Below are 18,550 nucleotides of genomic sequence, written 5' to 3'. Positions count from 1 at the left end.
TACATGCATTATATTACAAGATTAAACAAATAAAAGCAATAACTGCTACACACACACACACACAGAGGCTATAATGCCGCATTCAGCAGAAGTCCTGTCAGAGCAGTTTTTACATTTAAAGTGGTGATCGATACATATTGATTTATTAGTATTGTTGAATATTTTTTCTGCAGCTGTTCACTCTCTCTCTCTCTCTCTCACGCACACGCACTTTGCCACACTGACCTGCTTTCTCCGGACGCGTGCACACAGTAACTTGTGTTCTCCACTGATGTTAATGTACTAGCGTAGATCACTGTGTTTCTCTGCATGTATGATGGTGGAGGATGATGCAGCCCAGCAGATGTTTCCCTCCGCTCACATGCACCGGAGGCTGGACAGCGCCTGTCAAGCTGTCACTAAAGCGAGGAGAGTTCATTATGGGAGCTGCTGGTGCTGTCCTATATCAGCGGCAGGCAGCGTTTCTCCAGCCATGGCTCCAAGTGGACGCTGTCTTCTCAGCACCAAACCTGAAGGAAAGTGAAGTCTTTGAGCCGTTCGTGTAAGTAGATGAGCTGGTGTTTGCATGGACAGTGTGGGTATCTGTTGTTGAGGTGTGAGTCAGGGGGGGGAAGTTTCTGTGCGCTCTGGAGTGGACAACATCCAACTATACTAACTACTGTAGAAATCTGTAGGCTAATGTGTTTGAAACCACTCTCTATTCAGATTATTATTCAAAGGGATCAATAATAATGACGTAATTATAATAATAGAAACAGTTTTAAAATTCAATTAAATTCCATTTTTCCAACTTTTACAATTAACATTGTGTCTAGGTGCTTTACAGGGAGAGAGAGAGAGAGAGACAAGAAAAGACTGGACACACAGTTAGTGACATAAAATAATGGATCATAGGTCAGCCTAATAAGAGGCGAGGAGGGGAGAGGGGGATAGAGATGGTGGTGGTGTTGAGGAGGTGATGGAACTGCTCAGTGCATCATGTTTGTGTCCCCCAGCCGTGTGTTCTATTGGGAATATATGGGACTATTAGATCCTGCAGGTATAGTGGAGCTAGTCCGTTTAGAGCCTGTATATGCAGTTAATAAGCATATAAACAATATTTACTGTTATGGTAGTTCATTTACCAATAGCAGCTCACATTGAGATTTACACTGCAAATAGGGCAGTAATAAACCTAGGCTGCTCAGTGGAGAGAGTAAAGGAGATTTTGATTGGTGTTTCCTGCATATTACATATAGATTACATCAGTGCATACAGGCTGAAAATTTGCTTTCGACAAGACTGCTGACTAATTTTAAAGGAAGGGGAATTTCTGTCGACATGTTTGCAGGCGCTTTTAGGCAAGTTTATTTACTTTAGTCTGTTTCATTGTTTAGCATGTTAATGTAATTTTGCAGTAATTTTGAAATGTTTTTACGATGTTCAGCAGCCAGTCAGTACACATAATAGACAAGTAAAAGTATTGGTAAAAGTAAATTTGGGTTATTGGTGATTGGTTTTAGAATGAAACCTGGAAGGATCGGTCTCAGATCCAAGTGCGACACCTTTCCCTCCCATGAGGAGCAGGCTAAGAGACAGAAGCGGGCTCCTGCACAGGATTGGGGAAACCTGCCCCACCACATCGTCCTGCCGGTCTTCCAGCATCTGTCCCTGGTAGACCGTGCCAGGGCATCATCTGTGTGCCGGCGCTCGAATGACATCTTTCATACCCCTGACCTTTGGAGGAGGTTTGAGTTTGAGCTCAATCAGCCGGCCACGTCTTACCTGCGCTCCACTCACCCTGACCTCATTCAGCAGATCATCAAGCAGCACACACAACACCTGCAATACGTCAGCTTAAAGTAAGAGCTTCCTCTTTCACCTCCTCGGTCCTCCCCCACTTTCACATCACAGCTGTCCTTAAAACAATATGAACCACGCTTAATCCAGACCATCTGCTGCAGAATCGATCATGACACATCAGCTGTCTTGGCAGTAATGGCTTCTAACAGGCTGAGATGATTCTTACACCTCCGTGTTTCCCTCCCTCATATTTTATGTGTGTGTGTGTGTGTGTGTGTGTGTGTGTGTGTGTCTTCTGTGTTTTATCTAAATGGTGAATCACTGCTGGTAAATCAGGTGAACAGCTGCACAGAATCTGCAGAGGCGGCCTGTGACATTCTTTCCCAGCTGGTGAACTGCACCATAAAGACCCTGGGGTTGATTCCTATAGCACAGTCCAGCTTCATGGAGATGTCTCAGGTAAGAAACTGCCTCACAGAAACTCACAGACATTGATGAAACAGATTTTTGCACATTATGATAATATTCTGCACAATAATAGATAAAAGTTGTTGATGACAGGTATTCTTTGCTCCTCTTCAGGCCCACTTTGTGTCTGCATTGACCGTGGTGTTTGTCAATTCCAAGTCCCTGTCCTCTATCAAGATTGATGACACCCCTGTGGACGATCCGTCCCTGAGGGTGCTTGTTGCCAACAACAGTGACACCTTTAAGCTGCTGAAGATGAGCAGCTGTCCTCATGTCTCCCCAGCTGGTAGCTGACTGTTTTTAGTCATCAGCACATTTTACAGTGAGCTCCGTGTGTTACAAACCTGATCATCACCACATGACTGAGAAAATACCATTATATTATATTAATATATCAATAAATTCTGGCAGGTCTGAGAAGCACAGTAGTGCTTCATCTCCATCTCCTCAGTTTAGAGTGTTAGCGTGCTGTGTGCAATGTACAGCTGAGGTTTATTTGTTATTTGTAAACCAAAGTATCACTTGAACAAGATAATAGTGCAAAATGACACCAAAGTTGGAAGGACTCACATCCGAGCCTCAAATTCAATATCCTGACCTTCCCTGCTTGGCTGATTAGTTTTTTTAAGGAACTGTAACTAAAGTAGTTTCTTCTTCCTCAGGCATGCAGACCAGTGCCATGGCCTCACGGGGCTGGCATTTTTAAACTACTATCTCCTGAGTGATGAACTGCTTCTTGCCCTGTCATCTGAAAAACATGTCCACCTGGAACACCTGTGTATTGATGTGGTAAGCGAGAACCCTGGCCAGACACGATTTCACACCATCCAGAGGAGCAGCTGGGAGCCTTTAGTGCGGCATTCACCCAAGGTCAACATTGTCATGTACTTCTTCCTCTACGAAGAGGAGTTTGAGCCCTTCTTCTGTGAGGAAGCCCCAGTCACCCACCTGTACTTTGGCCGAGCGGTCATCAAAGAGACGCTGGGCCTCATCGGACTGCACTGCCCCCGGCTGGTGGAGCTGGTCGTGTGCACCAATGGCCTTGAGCCCCTGGATGAGGAGCTGATCTGTATTGCTGAGTGCTGCAAATGCTTGGCGGCCATCGGCTTGGGTGAGTGCGAGGTGACCTGCAGCAGCTATGTAGAGTTTATGAAGATGTGTGGGGGCCGGCTGACTCAGCTGTCAATCATGGAAGAGGTGTTGATCCCAGACAGCAGCTACAACATGGAGCAGATCCACGCTGAGGTGTCGAAGCACCTCGGCCGTATGTGGTTCCCTGACATGATGCCCACATGGTAGGCTGACAGCAAGTCAGAAACGAGGGCTGCTAATGGAGCACATGACTGTCATGGCCCCCAGGATTGCATGACAGGGCTTCAACTCAGTTATCCTGTTTAACTAATGTTTTTGCTGCTTATTGTCAGCTGTCTGTGAGTGAATCTAATTATTTTGTCTCTCTCTTAAAATGTGCAGATTGATCTGTTTTCTTTTTGTATGTTTATATTGTAATGTAAAATTCTGAGTGGTAGTCAAGTTATTTTTTAGTTTGTGGATGATGTTGATGAAGATTCTCAGTCATCCAGGTCATCATACGTAGAGAGGATTGAAGCAAGGCATCTGGACTTGTAGAGTTTTCTAGTGGATGATGAGCATACCTCATTCTGAGCGCATCACTAAACATAGTAACACACAATAGAATAGATGTCACACAATAGTGACATCAATGCAAAACAAGAGTTTCCAGTCGAGTCAGAGTCACACCTACACACCATCTAAAGACAAAGGACCATTGCTGCTTGTTTTCGTTTGGTTTGGTGTAAACTTATTGAAAAAATATTTGAATGTAATCTTCGTCTTGTTTAATACCCTTGATGGCTTTGCTGTGTCTAAAGATATATATATATATGTTTTATATAAAACAAATGTAAGGGTATTAAACAAGACGAAGATTACATTCAAATATTTTTTCTATATATATATATATATATATATATATATATATATATATATATATATATATATATATATATATATATATATATATATATATACTTTAAGCTTTATGCTTAAGCTAAGTTTCCACAGTACCTGGTGCCACATGTGTTATGTTGCTACAGCTACAATCAGGCTTCTTTAAAATACTGCTGTTTATTGATACTGTATTTAATTCTTAATACAAATAAATTAAAATATATGATGAGATTTTAATGCTGCGCGTTATGTTGCCTTGTTACCATGTATGTTTTGTCTTCCTTGATCTTTGTGCAGCTCTTCATTTTCAGCTCTAGAGGGCAGCAATGACTTAACTGGTTGCAGCAAACTGTTATATAAGCAGAGCCACTACTGTATAATGAAGCATGCCAGTGATAACTCAGCCCTTTTTACAAGTGGATTCACTTGTGCACAATCCATTTCCATAAAACGCAGCAGACTTTGTGGCTGGGAAGCCTTTTTTTTCTAAATTTAGGCACCTTTTTGCTTGTTTGATGTCTGTGTGTAAACCTTACACACGTAACACACACACACCAAGACAAAAATAGAATTTAATTTACATATATTTCTAGAGATATAAATTAAACAACTTACAGGCCACTACTGTGAGAGTTTGAGGTGTCTAGGTGAACGGAACATTTAAACCAACCAAGGATTTTGTGCCACTTTTTAGTTGGGTAGGTGGCATGAGTAATTGATCACCACAGTGTGTTGAAAAGATCAAGTAACACATCATATTACTTCTGTTCCTCATGTGTGTACAGGCCTCTGACTGGTTACATTCAGTGTGAAATCGTCCTCCATATTTTCAGCAGCTGTGGGAGTCTCAGGATTAATGTCCACAGAATTCTCTAGAGTGGGAGAAGGTGGGGTAGACAGCCTGGAGCGTTTAACCTGCCCTCCACCCCTGAAGCTCCTCCACTCCTTGATCCACTGTTCTTTCGTGGAGGAGTCCAGCCGGTCCAGATGCCTGGCTTGTACAAGTGGGGAGGGGGCGATAGAGTTCTTCAGCACGTGAAACATGTACCTGGGGGAGAGAGTGTGGTGGTGAGAAAGTAGGCCAGAGAAAAATATGCAGCCCTTTGATGTAAATCAGAGCATCCCCTCTAAATATCAGCACTTTGAGTTACATCAGCCACTGAGAGGAAGACCGAGCCCTGCTGCAGTCGTTCCTGACCTTCACAATTAACATTATTTAATTACAAATCTGCCCAGAACATACAGTACATGCACTGCAACAACCTCACAATTTCATAGCAATTAATGATCTGAGATCTGAGTCAAAGCCTACTCGTACTAATATAAATACAAAATCATTATAAGGTTGAGCAGGTTGAAACATGCTCAGATAAAATGACTGCAGCACTACAATGATTTGGAGCTATTTTGAGCAATGTGTGTTTGTCAGCGGCGGTGGTGAAGAGATGTGCTCTCTTCTATGGTTTTTAGAAAACTAAACACTTTAGAAAAATAATACTGTGCCCGGTAATCACACTGACATCACACAGATGAGAGAATCCAAACAGATATATTTATGCTACTGTGTATTATAAAACATGTTGTGTTTGTTTACCTGATTACAAAACTGTGGACACACTACTGACCCCTTGCTAGCTTTGAGTAATGACAGAGAGGCACAGTGAGAATAACACTGACACTACCTGGGCAATAGGGCCACCACAGTGGAGATGATGCAGATAAGGTAAAACATGGGGTCGGCCATCTGGTTCTGGAGGATCCAGTACGGATTGGATGGAGGGTTACAGGTAACGCAGATGGCACTGTAGGCGAGCGTTACGATGAAGTACAGCGCCACGCTGCCAAACATGACTACCCAGTGCACCACTGTCTGCAAGGCAGTGACAAAACACAGTTAGTTATGTGTGTTTTTGTTGTAGTTGCTGAAACAGGCATCAAGCACTCACCCAGGTTTTAATCTCTATTGACAGATGTACCAAGATGGTAAATAAAGAAACTGTGTTCAAAGGAGTTCCAAAGGTAAAAATACCAATGTCTGAATCCATGTAAACCTGAGAGAAATAAAACAGGGCTGTCAGATTTAGGGTAGTGGACACTTAACCGGTAAATTACGTCACTCATGCACCACGAGAAACATCACTAACCAGTGTGTCTCTTACCAAATATGGAATGAAGAAACACACCAGACTCTGATAGAAGGCATCGAGGATAGAGACCCAGAAAGTTGAAAACTTGTATTGCTATAATACAAAAAAGTATAGAAAAAAAAGTATAAGATATGATACGCAAAGCAGACCTTTAAGCTTTGACCACCAAATTCTAATCACTCTTGAGTCTACCTAAACATTTGTGCCAACTTTTGAGGGAAATTATTCAGTCACTGACCCCTGCACCCTGTCCAGTCCTGTACAGTTCAGGGACACCCAGCAGCATCTCTGCAGAAACATCCCTGTCCATGATCCCGAACATGATGGGTGGCACCGAGGTGAAGAAGAGGTTGAAGAAAATCATCAGCCAGTAATCGACCATGGCGGTAGCAGAGAATCCACAGAAGAACTGGTACCAGAAGAGCAAGTTCACATAGGCCTGAGGAGCACATCAAACAGACGATCAGATGAGGAACCCGTGCAAAAGGGTGATTTAGACAGCAGGGAGGCTTTAACTCAGAGGTTTGACCCACCACATTCTTATAGAGAAAATAAATGATCATGTTGGCCAGTCGAGTGTAGCACCAGTGTCCGTGCACTAAGAGAAGTTTTTTCAAGTGTTTGAAACGAGATATGGCGAAATCGCTCGCCATGACCGCCTGCAGATGACAAAGAGGACTCAGGATATGTTTGAAGCTGCAGAGTCATTGCACATGAAAGCCAGACAAATGAATCCCAACCTGCATCCCTTCCTGACCAGATATCCCAATGCCAACATCTGCTGCTTGGATCATGTTGACATCATTTGCACCATCGCCTGCAACCACACAGTGAATGTTAGCTAAATCACAGAGAGAGGGACCTTGAATGGACCGGAGATAATAATAAACATGGGAAAGGTGATTGACTCCTTTCACACAACATGTTCTTACCAACAGCAAGCGTCATGACTTTGAGTTTCTCCCTGATCACCTTCACCACTCTGCTCTTCTGTAGTGGTGTGACTCTGCAGCACAGCACAGAGCGGCAGCGCTTGGCCAGGTCCACAAAGCGCTCCTGCAGGTCAGGTGACATGGCCATGGTCAGGGTGCACCCATCAATCACCAGAGAGATGTCTGGGGTGGTATCTACGTTCCGCGGGTCTTGGCTGTACCTCCGCACCTCTTCCAGAGTGCAGTCCAGGATGGATGTGCATGCAAGCTGCAAAACAACAAGCAACACCGATTTTCTGATGGTGACCAGAGATCAAGCAATAAGCTTGGATTTTAGAAATGCCTTTAGATTTTTGCTCTTGACATGTGTTAATTTATACAATGTAACATTCAACCAAGACAACACTGACTTTACTCTGCAGCAGCATGTGAAGAGGAATAGTAGCTGTGCTGTTGTCCCATTAGACTCATCATTGTTGTGTGTAAATAACTCCAGTCTCTCAGCCAAAAGGAAACTAAGATGATAGAGGGAAAAAAAGGTTGCTCCCTATTTTTATTCCATCTAATATGGGCTAAATTTCATTAGGCTTGGTGGGAGGATGGTGGTTGTGGGAGTGCATCTCTCAGGTGGTCATCAAGTTACAGCAGTAAAAAAAATAGTTCATTGCTAATGTGGTTCCACTCTGGATTATGAGAGCGAGGGTATTTCCTGTGAGGGTTGAATAATAAACCGGTAATTAGATATAAAAGCATTAGTTATTGTGCTCGGGTATCTCACTCCATTCTTCATCAGTGATGTTTCACACTGTATCTGTTAGCGATTATTTCAGTCTGTTTGAGGCAGGGGATGAGTTCATTTCTGCTCTACTAGACCTTTAATGACCACACAGAAGCAGCAGGGCCCACACCTGACACCTTATCATTCTCAGATGGAAATCTGAGGGTCTGACCTTTAGTTAAAATGTAAAAGTGGTGAAAAAGATTCAGTCATTTAAATGTGAGGAAGGCAAGCTCACGGGTGAAACCTCCTGAACCTACTGCTAGGAAAACACAAAGCGTGTCCTGAATGAAAACTAAAGAGGTCAAAGTTCTCTTAAACAAGCTGTGTGTGACAGGTGCAGTATATATACATATATTATAAACAGAACATTACTGTTATTATGCTATTTTTAAAGGAAGAAATAAATTCTGAAAACAATTCTGTCTACATAGACCCCCTTGATCTTTTACCGTCTATAGCACATCCTGTTTTATTCCTCTGTATGCAGATCATGTTTTGCAAAGCTAATCATTTTTGATCAGTGTTAATAATTTTTGCCTCAACCTTCAGTGTAGCATGCGGCCTCCTCACCTTGTTTTTGCAGCTCATGTTGATCACCAGGTCATCCTTTTCTAGCAGCCTGCAGGCATAGCCAATGTTGACAGCTGTCTCTGGCTTGTCACCGGTCAGCACCCACACCTGGATTCCAGCCTCCCGCAGTGCCATGATGGTGTCTGGGACATTCTCCTGCAGACGATCCTCAATGCCCGTTGCTCCTGCGGGAGGACATGGATCCAAATTGTGACACTGGTGGTGCTTTGAACAGTCATGAATGATGTGTCCTTCTTACCAAGCAGGGAAAGGTTCTTCTCAAGCTGCACAGCAGTGTCCATGATGAGCTCCTCTCTGTTGTCTATAGCAGCCAGAGCTCTCTGTCTGTCCACTAACCAGCTCTCATACACATTGTCACTCACCACCTGCAACATGTGAAGAAGACAAGATAAAACACAGTTCTTGTCAAATATCGATCCCAGTGAGTGTAAAAATATATGATGTTGTACCTTTTTTGTAATGCACAGAGTACGAAGGCCCTCCTTTGCATAACAGTCAAGATGATGTTGAGTATCAGCTGCGATATTTCTTGTCATCAAGTGCTCTGGAAATAATAAAATGCAGTTATATTTATTACATTTAGAATAATGCACACTTATGTTGATATGTACTTTGCAAACACCTGCATACGGTGTACCAAGGAGCTCCATGATGGCCGAGTCTGCACCTTTGGTGTACAGCACATACTCTTTGGTGATTGGGTGTCTCACCAAAACAGACATTCTCTTCCTGTTGGAGTCAAAGGTCAAGGTGTCCAGCACCTCAAACACGAGGTCCTCCCCAGACGGGAGCCTCACAGTCACACTGTCAGGAGTGCGGGCCAGCAGAGTGAAGCCATATGCCTTGGCTGCATACACCAAGGCGGCCTCGTCTGGACTCTCTGCTTCATACCTCAGATTATCCAGGGTTGCTGCAGGCTTGTCGCCCTGGGACGGAGTGTGGAGCGAATATGTTTGGATCCCGTTGGTGTTTACAGTCCCCGTCATTTTTAGAGGGGGTTGGAAACTGTCGTCCTCTAAAGCTGAGCCCTCTGACACAGTACGGTTCCTTTTGGGCTTACGCCAACAGGAGGTAAAAATGCAGCCAGCATTTTTCACCACATTCGACAAAGTATCCAATGCGTTATTTGTCTGCCAGGCATGTGGAGAGACACTCACCTGGGGGAAAAATAGAAATAATTAATGTTATAAGACTAAGATCTTCTAACACAACAAGATGACACACGTTTGGTGTTATAACTCTGTTTCTGTTTTACCTTCAACTCCAAACTCCAGGGGAAAAAAAACACACTGATTTCTCCCATCTGCCAGGCTGCAGAGCAGCACAGTCGGGAGCAGCAAAGGCTCAAATTAATAAAGGCAACCCTGACTGACCCTGCCATTCTCCCTTAACTCTGTGGCAGATTTAGAGAACTCAGAATGATTAAGTGAGACTTTAAATGTACCGGACGAGAAGAAACAAACTTTCTTGTTATGAACCATCTGAGAGATTAGGAAGAATTCACCTTTTTTCATGTGGACTAATGTATATAATATAATATAATTTGTCTCTATAGAATAAAATAATGACATATTTAATGGACTATTTATTCATGAGTGCAGTTGTTTATAATTTTGAACCGATGCTTTTTGCTCTCTTGACTGCTTTCTCCATCTCTCTTCTTCTCATCTACAGTCACAGCAAAGCGAGTGCTCACCCTCCGTCTCTGAGCTGTTGCCATGGAAACGACCACTGTGTTGCAAATGGCGAGAGCCAGAAAAAAGTCCAGGTAAGGATCTGTCTTCCTTCTGCTGCTGCTCTCTGCCCTGCTAATCTGCTGAAGGAGCTTCCTGTCTGGAATCACCTCAGTTTCCTGTTGGAGTAAAAGTTAATCAGTTTGTTAATTATGTTGATAAAGTATTTCCACTTTTGGTAATTGGATTTGGGGGGGGGGGGGGGGGTGTTTGGCTTTTAAACTTTTCATCTGTTTGTCCATGCTTGTGGAAGGATTACAGGAAGCAAGTTTTCATTCATAGACACACAGCATGAAGAATGCTAAAGATGGCCACTGGCTGCCTCAGCCTGAATCTCCAGGCCTCTGCTCTCTGGCCCATGGACAAAAATAGGCACAGAAATACTGTACAATATACAAGATGGTGATGAGTAATCTATAGTGCACGTTTACAGTTGATGTGACATCAGAGGTCTGTGCCAAATGGTGCTCAGCATGACCATATGTCCCGTCACAGACACAGGGGCAGCTTTGAGCCAAAATGGATGTGCTCATCACTGACACCTAGCAGCTCGGCCATCTGCAGCAGGGACTGAGACCACAAGGCCTTTTGACATGAGGGTAGGTCAGATTTGGGTAAACAAATGGCAAATTTTTGGTTTGGAATTATATTCCAAATACATTGTAACAAATGTTGTGAAAAAACTGTATGCGACCAAGTTGGCATAAAATACGGCCTGTATCTGCTCCCACCACAAACAGTGGGTGATGGATCTAATGTTGTTGTTGCTTTGTGATAGACAAACCATCAGTTTGGGGTGCATCCTGCTGCTGGCCCAGTGCATGCTGGGATAATCTTAAGTCCCCTGTGTCCACATGCAAGATACTGTAAGAGGTTTAGGATTGACAGTGTTTAAACTTCCATATTCATTATTTCATTTTTGGTTAACACAGCGGATTTTGTGTTGTTACAAGTCAGGACATGACTTTGACACAAACATGTCATCTACTGTCAGAATCGAGAGAATGTAAAATCAAGAAATCATAGCAGTGTTGTTTGCCATGTTTAATTTGTCACTGAATTATCAAGTCAGGTTATTAAAAAAACAAATAACCCCACTCAGGATTAAGTGATCACCATACCAGTGGACTGCTGAAGGCCACATCGCTCTGGGCACTTGCTGCGACCTTGCTCTTGCATCGGCTGCCACGGCGATGTGAGTCTTGAGAGTTTGTGTCCTCAGCATCCAGGGACCAACTCGTCTGCGGAGGTTGTGGATGCTGGTTGAAGATAACCTCCTCCTCTAAATCTACTTCAGCGAGGAGAGCTAGACGGATGGCTGGAAATCCCAACAAAATATCATGACACATTAAACACATGTAAAATGTACTCTGACAGATCAGGCTGAGCCCTTAACAAGGCTAATCAGCATGATCATACACGCAACATGTAAGGGAAATTGAACTTTAATATACACACTGAGATTCAAATGCAGGTCTGATGACACAGCATAATGGAAAATCACATTTTATGAGCCGACCAGGAAGTGCATGCCATGTGATCAGGTGACAAACAGCAAAACAAAATAAAATGGGTCTTTTTTATTTGTATTTCAAACAATCAAAATAATTTTGTAAAATATTCCCATATGGGCCTTGCATCACAGTGTGGAGGTTTACCGTTCTCTTTGTGTGGATACTCAGTGCCCACGATGGAACATCGCCGAAACACCATCTTGTTCTCAGTGAGGGTGCCTGTCTTGTCAGAGAAGATGTATTCAATCTGTCCCAAGTCCTCTGTGATGTTCAGAGCCCTACACTGCATGCGGACTTCAGTGTCATCATCATACAGATCGGCGTCATTCGTGATAAAGAAGATCTGACCAATCTTGACCAACTCGATGGACACGTAGAGAGAGATAGGAATCAGGATCTAGAGAGAAAAGAAAGTTGAATGAAAAGGAAGGGGAATAGAAGAGAAGTGAGGCAGAAGTGGAAGTGGGAGTTAAGAAGAAGAGAGAAAAGAAAATAGCAACGATGTAATTACAGCAGATAACCAAACAAAAGAAGAAATGTGGGAACAGATGGTGATAATACAGAATAAGGAAGAGGAGAAAAAGTGTGATCAGTAACCACAGAAGAAACCAAGACAACAGACAAGACAAGATTAGATTAGTTTAATGAAACAAACACCAAACAGTGATAAATGCTTTGTCTCCGCCTGCTCCACCTGCAGCAGGATGATCATGGTGAAGAACATGTAGAAAGCAGACAGACTGGGACTGTCCAGGTGACCGTTGCTGTCAGGGACCAGGTAAGGGGGCACACTGGGCAGCGCCTGCAGCCATAAGAAGTGACCTGTATGTATGAGGACAGAAGGGATTAATCACACTGACCGTGGAGTAGGGAGGAAAGCTATTTTTGGCACTACAACTTCCCCCCATCTTCCCTCCTGCTCTTGGAAGTCAATGTGTTTGGGCCTGTGGCCAAAGTGGGACATTTTATTGGAAATTTAATGTCCCCTCATAATGTCGATGCATTAATCATGAAGGAGTCTGTGTAGTGGATTTGTGTTTAAGTAATGTAATTCATTACTTACCGAGTGCTCCGATGAGACACATGGTGAAGAGGAGAATGACGCAGAAGATGACGTCTGTGTTCAGCTTCCGCTCTAGTTTGCTGCGCTTGTATCTTGGCCCGTTGTTGTTGAGCATGGACTTGGTTTCATGGCCTTAAATGTTGGATGAGAAGGTGTTTTGATGAAGATCTAGTGTTTTTTATGCATGCAAAATTACATTTTCATGGGATTAAGCTGCAGGCTAATGTGTTAGTAACCATTTGTCAATGCGGAACAACAAGGTGTATAACAAGAAAGTTTGTTCTTAAATGTAAAATGAAAAATTTCTGATTTCTACAAGTGATAAAACATACATGAAATACTACTATTACCTCAACTGATTACCGCTGTTAAAGGTAGGGTAGGAGATTTTGAAAACTCAATGAGAGAGAGCCCCTTTCTCTCAAAGCTCACCCCGAAGCCACGCCTCCCAAACACATGGACGCGCATTACCTGAAGACGAGCTGCGGTCTGTGACTTCGGCCATCATGCACGTACCTCTCTGGTGCACGCAGAGCAGGAAGAGAGTGACAACCAACCAATACTCCACACAGGGTCGTCCCTGAGGATTGGCTGATGTTTTTAGCATTTTATAGCTTCCACAGATGATTCATATTCTTTGTTTTAAAGCGAAACTGCCGAACTAATCGGTTGCTATCGGATTGTAAAGAGAAGTTACACTAATTTAACAAAACGTGCATCAGAAGGAAATCTCCTACCCTACCTTTAATTCACACACTAATATCAGCTAACACGTACTAAACTTGGGCGTCACTGTCTTTTTTTGAGTGACATCTTATTTTTATACAGCATCAAGTAAGGACCAGTAAAGAGGATGAAAGCAACATAAACAAAAAATAATAACAATAATAATAATAATAAAAATACACAAATATCCCAGATAGTAAGTGAATGTTTCCCACTTCTGGCATTGATGCAGCACTGGTGGCCTTCATGTGGCCCTGATGAATTAGATGTGGCCCATGTAAAATAGCAAATGTGGCTCATGGGTCTTTTGACTAAGATGTCATTTTCTATCCTCTGTATGTGGTAACAAAATTACAAATAATTGTAAATGTTAGCATGTTGACATAGCATCTTGCTCAGTATTTGATGTGCAGTCCCACAGCCTGAATGACTGCAGACTAAAGTTAACTGTTCTTATGTCAAAATAAAAACACAAATGTTCCACCGAGCTGCAAGTTATGTAAGGTACATTGTTTTAATCATTCATTTCATAGAGTGAGGATGACGGTCTAAAATGTGACCTCTGTGTTTCAGCGTCAAGGTTAAAGCAGTGGGCCAGCTGAGAAAATGGAGAATGTACCTGCATAAACCACAAAGCCGACAGCATGGTCCGTGTTTCTCACTGTGCAGCCTCGCAGCAGCAGACTCTCGATCCCAGCGCCCACCTTCTCCTTATCAGGTTTCTCTCTGCAGCAGGAGAAAGTGAGAAACCTCCTTTGTACTGTCAGATCTTGTTAGATATTCATTACTGCTTATGCATTCCCCATTAGCAATTCTGCTGCTTTATGGCTGTAGCTGGACAGCACAGGCCGACCATCTCTAAGAGCTGCGCTTCCTGAGAAAATCGATTATAGTCCATTACTGCTACAATAATGCGTTGGAAAGTCCGGCAAGTGGTTTGGAATTAGTTTTGCTCGGCTGCTCTGAAAGGCTCACGGAAAGTGTTTTGGGGAATCTGATCTGTGTGTTGATACTCACACGTAACACTTGAAATGATTCAGATTGTTGTTGGGCTTCTCACACACCACAATGCTGTTGAAGCTTTCTGGTTCAAACTCAGGACTCTGTAAAATTAAAAGGAGGGACATGAAGACTTCACAGTATTAATGGAAATGTTCCTGCTCTCAGGAAGAATTTATATGAAGTATGTGATCCAACCAGTATGTCATCTCACGCTGACACATTTTAAAGACCTCAGTTACCAGAAGTAATGTCCGGACATCTCACATTTGTTCTGGTAAATCTAATAAACGTCATGAGGAGAGGAGGAGGAAAGGGAGGACAGTAAGCCCCTCACCGTGTTGCAGAGTCCAGACACCACCGTCCTCTGTTTCAGGTTGGTCTCACCGTCCAGGTTGGCCGTCTCTATGAGACACACTCCACTGGGGTCTGATGTGTGCAGGAGAAGGAGGTCTGCAGGGATGATCTCATTGTAAACCACTTTCACAAAATCTCCCACACGCACATCCTTCCAACGTCTCTGCACGAACTGCTTCTCCTTCCTGAAATCACACATGACCGAACATCATTATGGATTATTTTAACACTCCTATGTATCCTGTGAAATGAAAAATTGATTCATTTACTGAGGATAGAAACAAAACCTGAGCTTAAGTCAGTGAATAAACAACACAAGTCAACAAGAAGATCGATGCTGTTGTTTTTGGAGAGCAGCGCAGACGAGGTCTGCAGAGGAAGACTCTACAGTTTGAGCTGTTGCTGTCCACAGGGATCAGGCCTCCATATAAACATGTGTTTATGGTTTGAACTTGCACGTCAAGCTGACTATCCTCCACTGACGGTGAGTCGCAGGTATGCTGTCCTGCATGTAGGACCTGATCAGGTGGCTGCTACACAACACCACACCTCACTCCAAACAAAGCCAGAAGGGGTGGATTATGTATTTTTAGTATGTTGCACAAATTCTTTTTCCGTCAGTCCAGTTAAGGGATGTCTATCAGCTTTACCTTCAGGACATGGGAAGTCTCATGAAGTGTGGTTCCCATCCAGAAAGGTTTTAAATAGAATGATGAGCAGACAGCCACCATTCTTATGCTATAAATCCATTGTTTTAGTACAGGTTTGTCTGGTTTGTCTTAATCATTTATACAACATGTTTTTGAATATATGTATATGCTGCTGGTAGATGTTTAACTGATGATAAGTGTGTGTGACAGAATACCTGAAACACAAACTTTGAGTCGCTGTATCTAGTTTTTGTTGGAAATAAACGAGTTTAGGTTTAGTTAAGCCTCATTTGTAAACAATAAAACAAGACATGCTGTACAATACAAGCACACGTCTTGGCATTCAAACAGCATGATTAACAGCCGGCGTGTTTCATGTTCAAGCACGTCTGAGTGCAGGTGGATTGATATGGAGACAAGATAGATAAGATGACCCTAAAGATAAGGCCTGTCACACTCAAACACAGACACTTCACACCTCCATCACAACACAGAACACAGCTGAGCTGAGGGCTGATGGGAAATAAAGACGTGCATGTGAGAAGGTCTGATGAATTAAATCCAAATCCCCATCTGACTACAGTCCATGTGAGCCTTCACGTGCGCTGTAAGGATGACTGACAGATCTAAAAGTCTGCATGTCAAAACAGCTTTACAAGTTATAGACATCCATCTTGTGCTTCAACAAGGAACACTTGTTGACTTTAAAGAAACCCTAAAACTTTAGCAGCCATGAGAACCATGAGACACCCACAAGAACTTGCCTCGCCATGGCTCAGCTGCTGTATGTGGGACAGGCAGGTGGTGTGGTGCTGGATCTGGAGTCACTTTCAAAACCACCTGCACACACAAACTTCTCCCTACTCCCCTGCCGAGGATTCCCTTGCTGAGCCCTGCTGATTTGTAGTGTTTTTATACGGGTTGTGAATTCATCGTGAAAGGGGGACATATCCATAGGAAATCCACATCCACACCACCTCCTCCTCCTCGTCCCACTGTACTCCAAAATCACAGCAATAAAAAGGTTGAAAGTGACAGTGTTTATCCTCTCTTTTGTAAATTATTCATTTTTTTTTCACCAGTAATTCAAAAATAGATAACTGCTAACCTTACCATCTCTGCTGATGCAATACCCAGATGAGGATTTCATCAAATGAGCACAATGTGGTGGTGAGAGATATTGTTGTGAGGCTCTTCAAAAGAGGAATAGTCTCCCACACATTTTCTATTTCTAAGTCAAAAATTCCCACAGGGTGCTGAAATGCAGAGGAGTTAAAACACACACACACACACACACAAACACCAACAAGTGTATCACACTATCTCACAGATCTACACACTCTCACAGCAGGAAGATAAGAATCACAAACACAGATGTGGAGGTGCCGTTAACCGTGAGAGTGTTCACTGAACAGCAGAAAACACACCGAATCTATAACCAGGACATGATTTGCCTTTCACTCTATTACCTGCTGTAGATGAAACATGGAGTGTTGTTGAGCTTTCTGTCAGACTGGTACCTCCTGAAGTCCTCCCAGGCGTCCTTCAGGGCCGTCAGAGACAGGATGACACAGATGGGGATCAGAGCTACATCTGGCTGAAAGGCATTCACTGCGGGGACGAAGTTCAGAATAGCCAGACCCACAAAGTAGAGGTTAGCCAGCCGGTGAAACTGCTCAAAAAGGTTCATGGGGATGAAGAAGAGGAGGGTGTATTTGGTGGTTTTGATGGCATTTGATAGGAAGTAGCGGTTGGGTTGCTTCCTTTTCTCCAGGCCCTCATAAGGCAGATTGGACACCAGGTTGCGGAGGTCCTTCTCCCGTGCCCTCTGACCTTGCAGATAATCCCTCACCAGGGCCAGAGGGCTCCTCCACGTCATGGCTGCACGTTTATTCTCCTCCTTTTCACCAACTTTTCCTTCTCATCCTCTTAAAAATGACTGCCCCTTAGAGTGAACTCCTCAGGTCCATTCTCTCTGACAATGACTTTCTGCTCGTTTGAATGATGCCTGTGTTAAAACAAGTGACAGCGAACCACTCCTGAGCCTGCCCCTTTGCATTGACAGGTGTGTTTGCATTCCTTGCGCTGGAGCTGTAAGGGGAAATAAGCCAACTAATTACACTCAGAATGGTAGCTGTGAGTGCTCCAGTGACTCAGCTGATTATAATTCTGATGCCAACAGTCTCATTTCAGCAGAATCACTAAGGCAACTCTTTGAAATACAGTGCTGTGTTGACATTTTACTTCATTAATAGTTTACAGGCTGATGTTATAGAAATAAACAAATTACCAAAATTAACACAAAACAGCATATGTCAGACAAATGAGCTAATAATCTAATGTTTGTTTCAGTTCAGAAATTTGGTGCAGTGGGTCATATGGAGATTTGAAATGACAACACAACAGCCGGGCAGACAGCTTAGGGCAAAAAAAAATATATGAACACAGAGACCTGACACACCATAAACTGTGCGTTTGGAGTGTACAGACACAGATCACACAGACTTCTCAGAGATAATGACAATGTTAATGCTGCATTGGTGCCTTGTTTCCACAGGGAGGTCATCAGAGATCGACACGGAGTACAGACGGGAATATTCAGAAAATTTCTAACGCTGTCATGTTGCGGAAACTTTGGCTGTGTTGAATGGGTTGACATGCATGTGTGTGTTGCTCTTATGTTTGATAGACTACAACAAAAACAGCTTCTTGCACAGATGGCAAGCATGTAGGATGCTTTCCACTTCCTCATGTTGACATATGTTGTCTTTCCAGCACAGGCTGCCAAACCTGTTTAAAGAGGCCTGATTTGTACTGGGACAGAGTTTGTGGTGCT

The 18,550-nt window shown here is 43.2% G+C and overlaps 2 protein-coding genes across 2 annotated transcripts; one reads left to right on the top strand and one right to left on the bottom strand.

Annotated features, from left to right (window-relative positions):
* The first annotated feature begins 434 nt into the window (after nucleotides 1–434).
* LOC114442776 (F-box/LRR-repeat protein 3) lies at nucleotides 435–3,549 on the top strand. The gene is given in 5 exon segments (XM_075353417.1): nucleotides 435–541; nucleotides 1,503–1,838; nucleotides 2,115–2,241; nucleotides 2,365–2,546; nucleotides 2,913–3,549. Coding segments are annotated over 4 exon segments (1,281 nt in total). The 5' UTR covers nucleotides 435–541; nucleotide 1,503.
* Nucleotides 3,550–4,844: 1,295 nt separating this feature from the next.
* Nucleotides 4,845–17,706, bottom strand: atp10b (ATPase phospholipid transporting 10B). Its single transcript, XM_028417056.1, has 21 exons — nucleotides 17,184–17,706; nucleotides 15,045–15,249; nucleotides 14,726–14,811; nucleotides 14,328–14,434; nucleotides 12,983–13,114; nucleotides 12,614–12,741; nucleotides 12,064–12,316; nucleotides 11,527–11,723; nucleotides 10,369–10,524; nucleotides 9,295–9,829; nucleotides 9,122–9,216; nucleotides 8,911–9,037; nucleotides 8,652–8,836; nucleotides 7,301–7,568; nucleotides 7,109–7,185; nucleotides 6,902–7,027; nucleotides 6,607–6,807; nucleotides 6,381–6,461; nucleotides 6,168–6,272; nucleotides 5,904–6,091; nucleotides 4,845–5,269 (listed from the first exon to the last, which is right to left on the bottom strand). The coding sequence occupies exons 1-21, from the start codon at nucleotides 17,591–17,593 to the stop codon at nucleotides 4,993–4,995; spliced, it is 3,939 nt and encodes a 1,312-aa protein (XP_028272857.1). The 5' UTR covers nucleotides 17,594–17,706; the 3' UTR covers nucleotides 4,845–4,992.
* Nucleotides 17,707–18,550: the final 844 nt, after the last annotated feature.

The sequence above is a fragment of the Parambassis ranga genome, chromosome 10 (genome assembly GCF_900634625.1).
Source record: "Parambassis ranga chromosome 10, fParRan2.1, whole genome shotgun sequence".
Lineage (NCBI taxonomy): Eukaryota > Metazoa > Chordata > Actinopteri > Ambassidae > Parambassis > Parambassis ranga.
Note: the sequence above shows the minus strand (reverse complement) of the source record. Positions and strands in the feature narration are given on the sequence as shown.

Coding starts and splice junctions, on each gene's coding strand:
- atp10b (XM_028417056.1), bottom strand. CDS start 17,593: ATGACGTGGAGGAGCCCTCTGGCCCTGGTGAGGGATTATCTGCAAGGT. Junction 10,525..11,526: donor TGGCCTTCAGCAGTCCACTG/GTATGGTGATCA, acceptor TTACTCCAACAG/GAAACTGAGGTGATTCCAGA. Junction 6,273..6,380: donor GTTTCTTCATTCCATATTTG/GTAAGAGACACA, acceptor TATTTCTCTCAG/GTTTACATGGATTCAGACAT.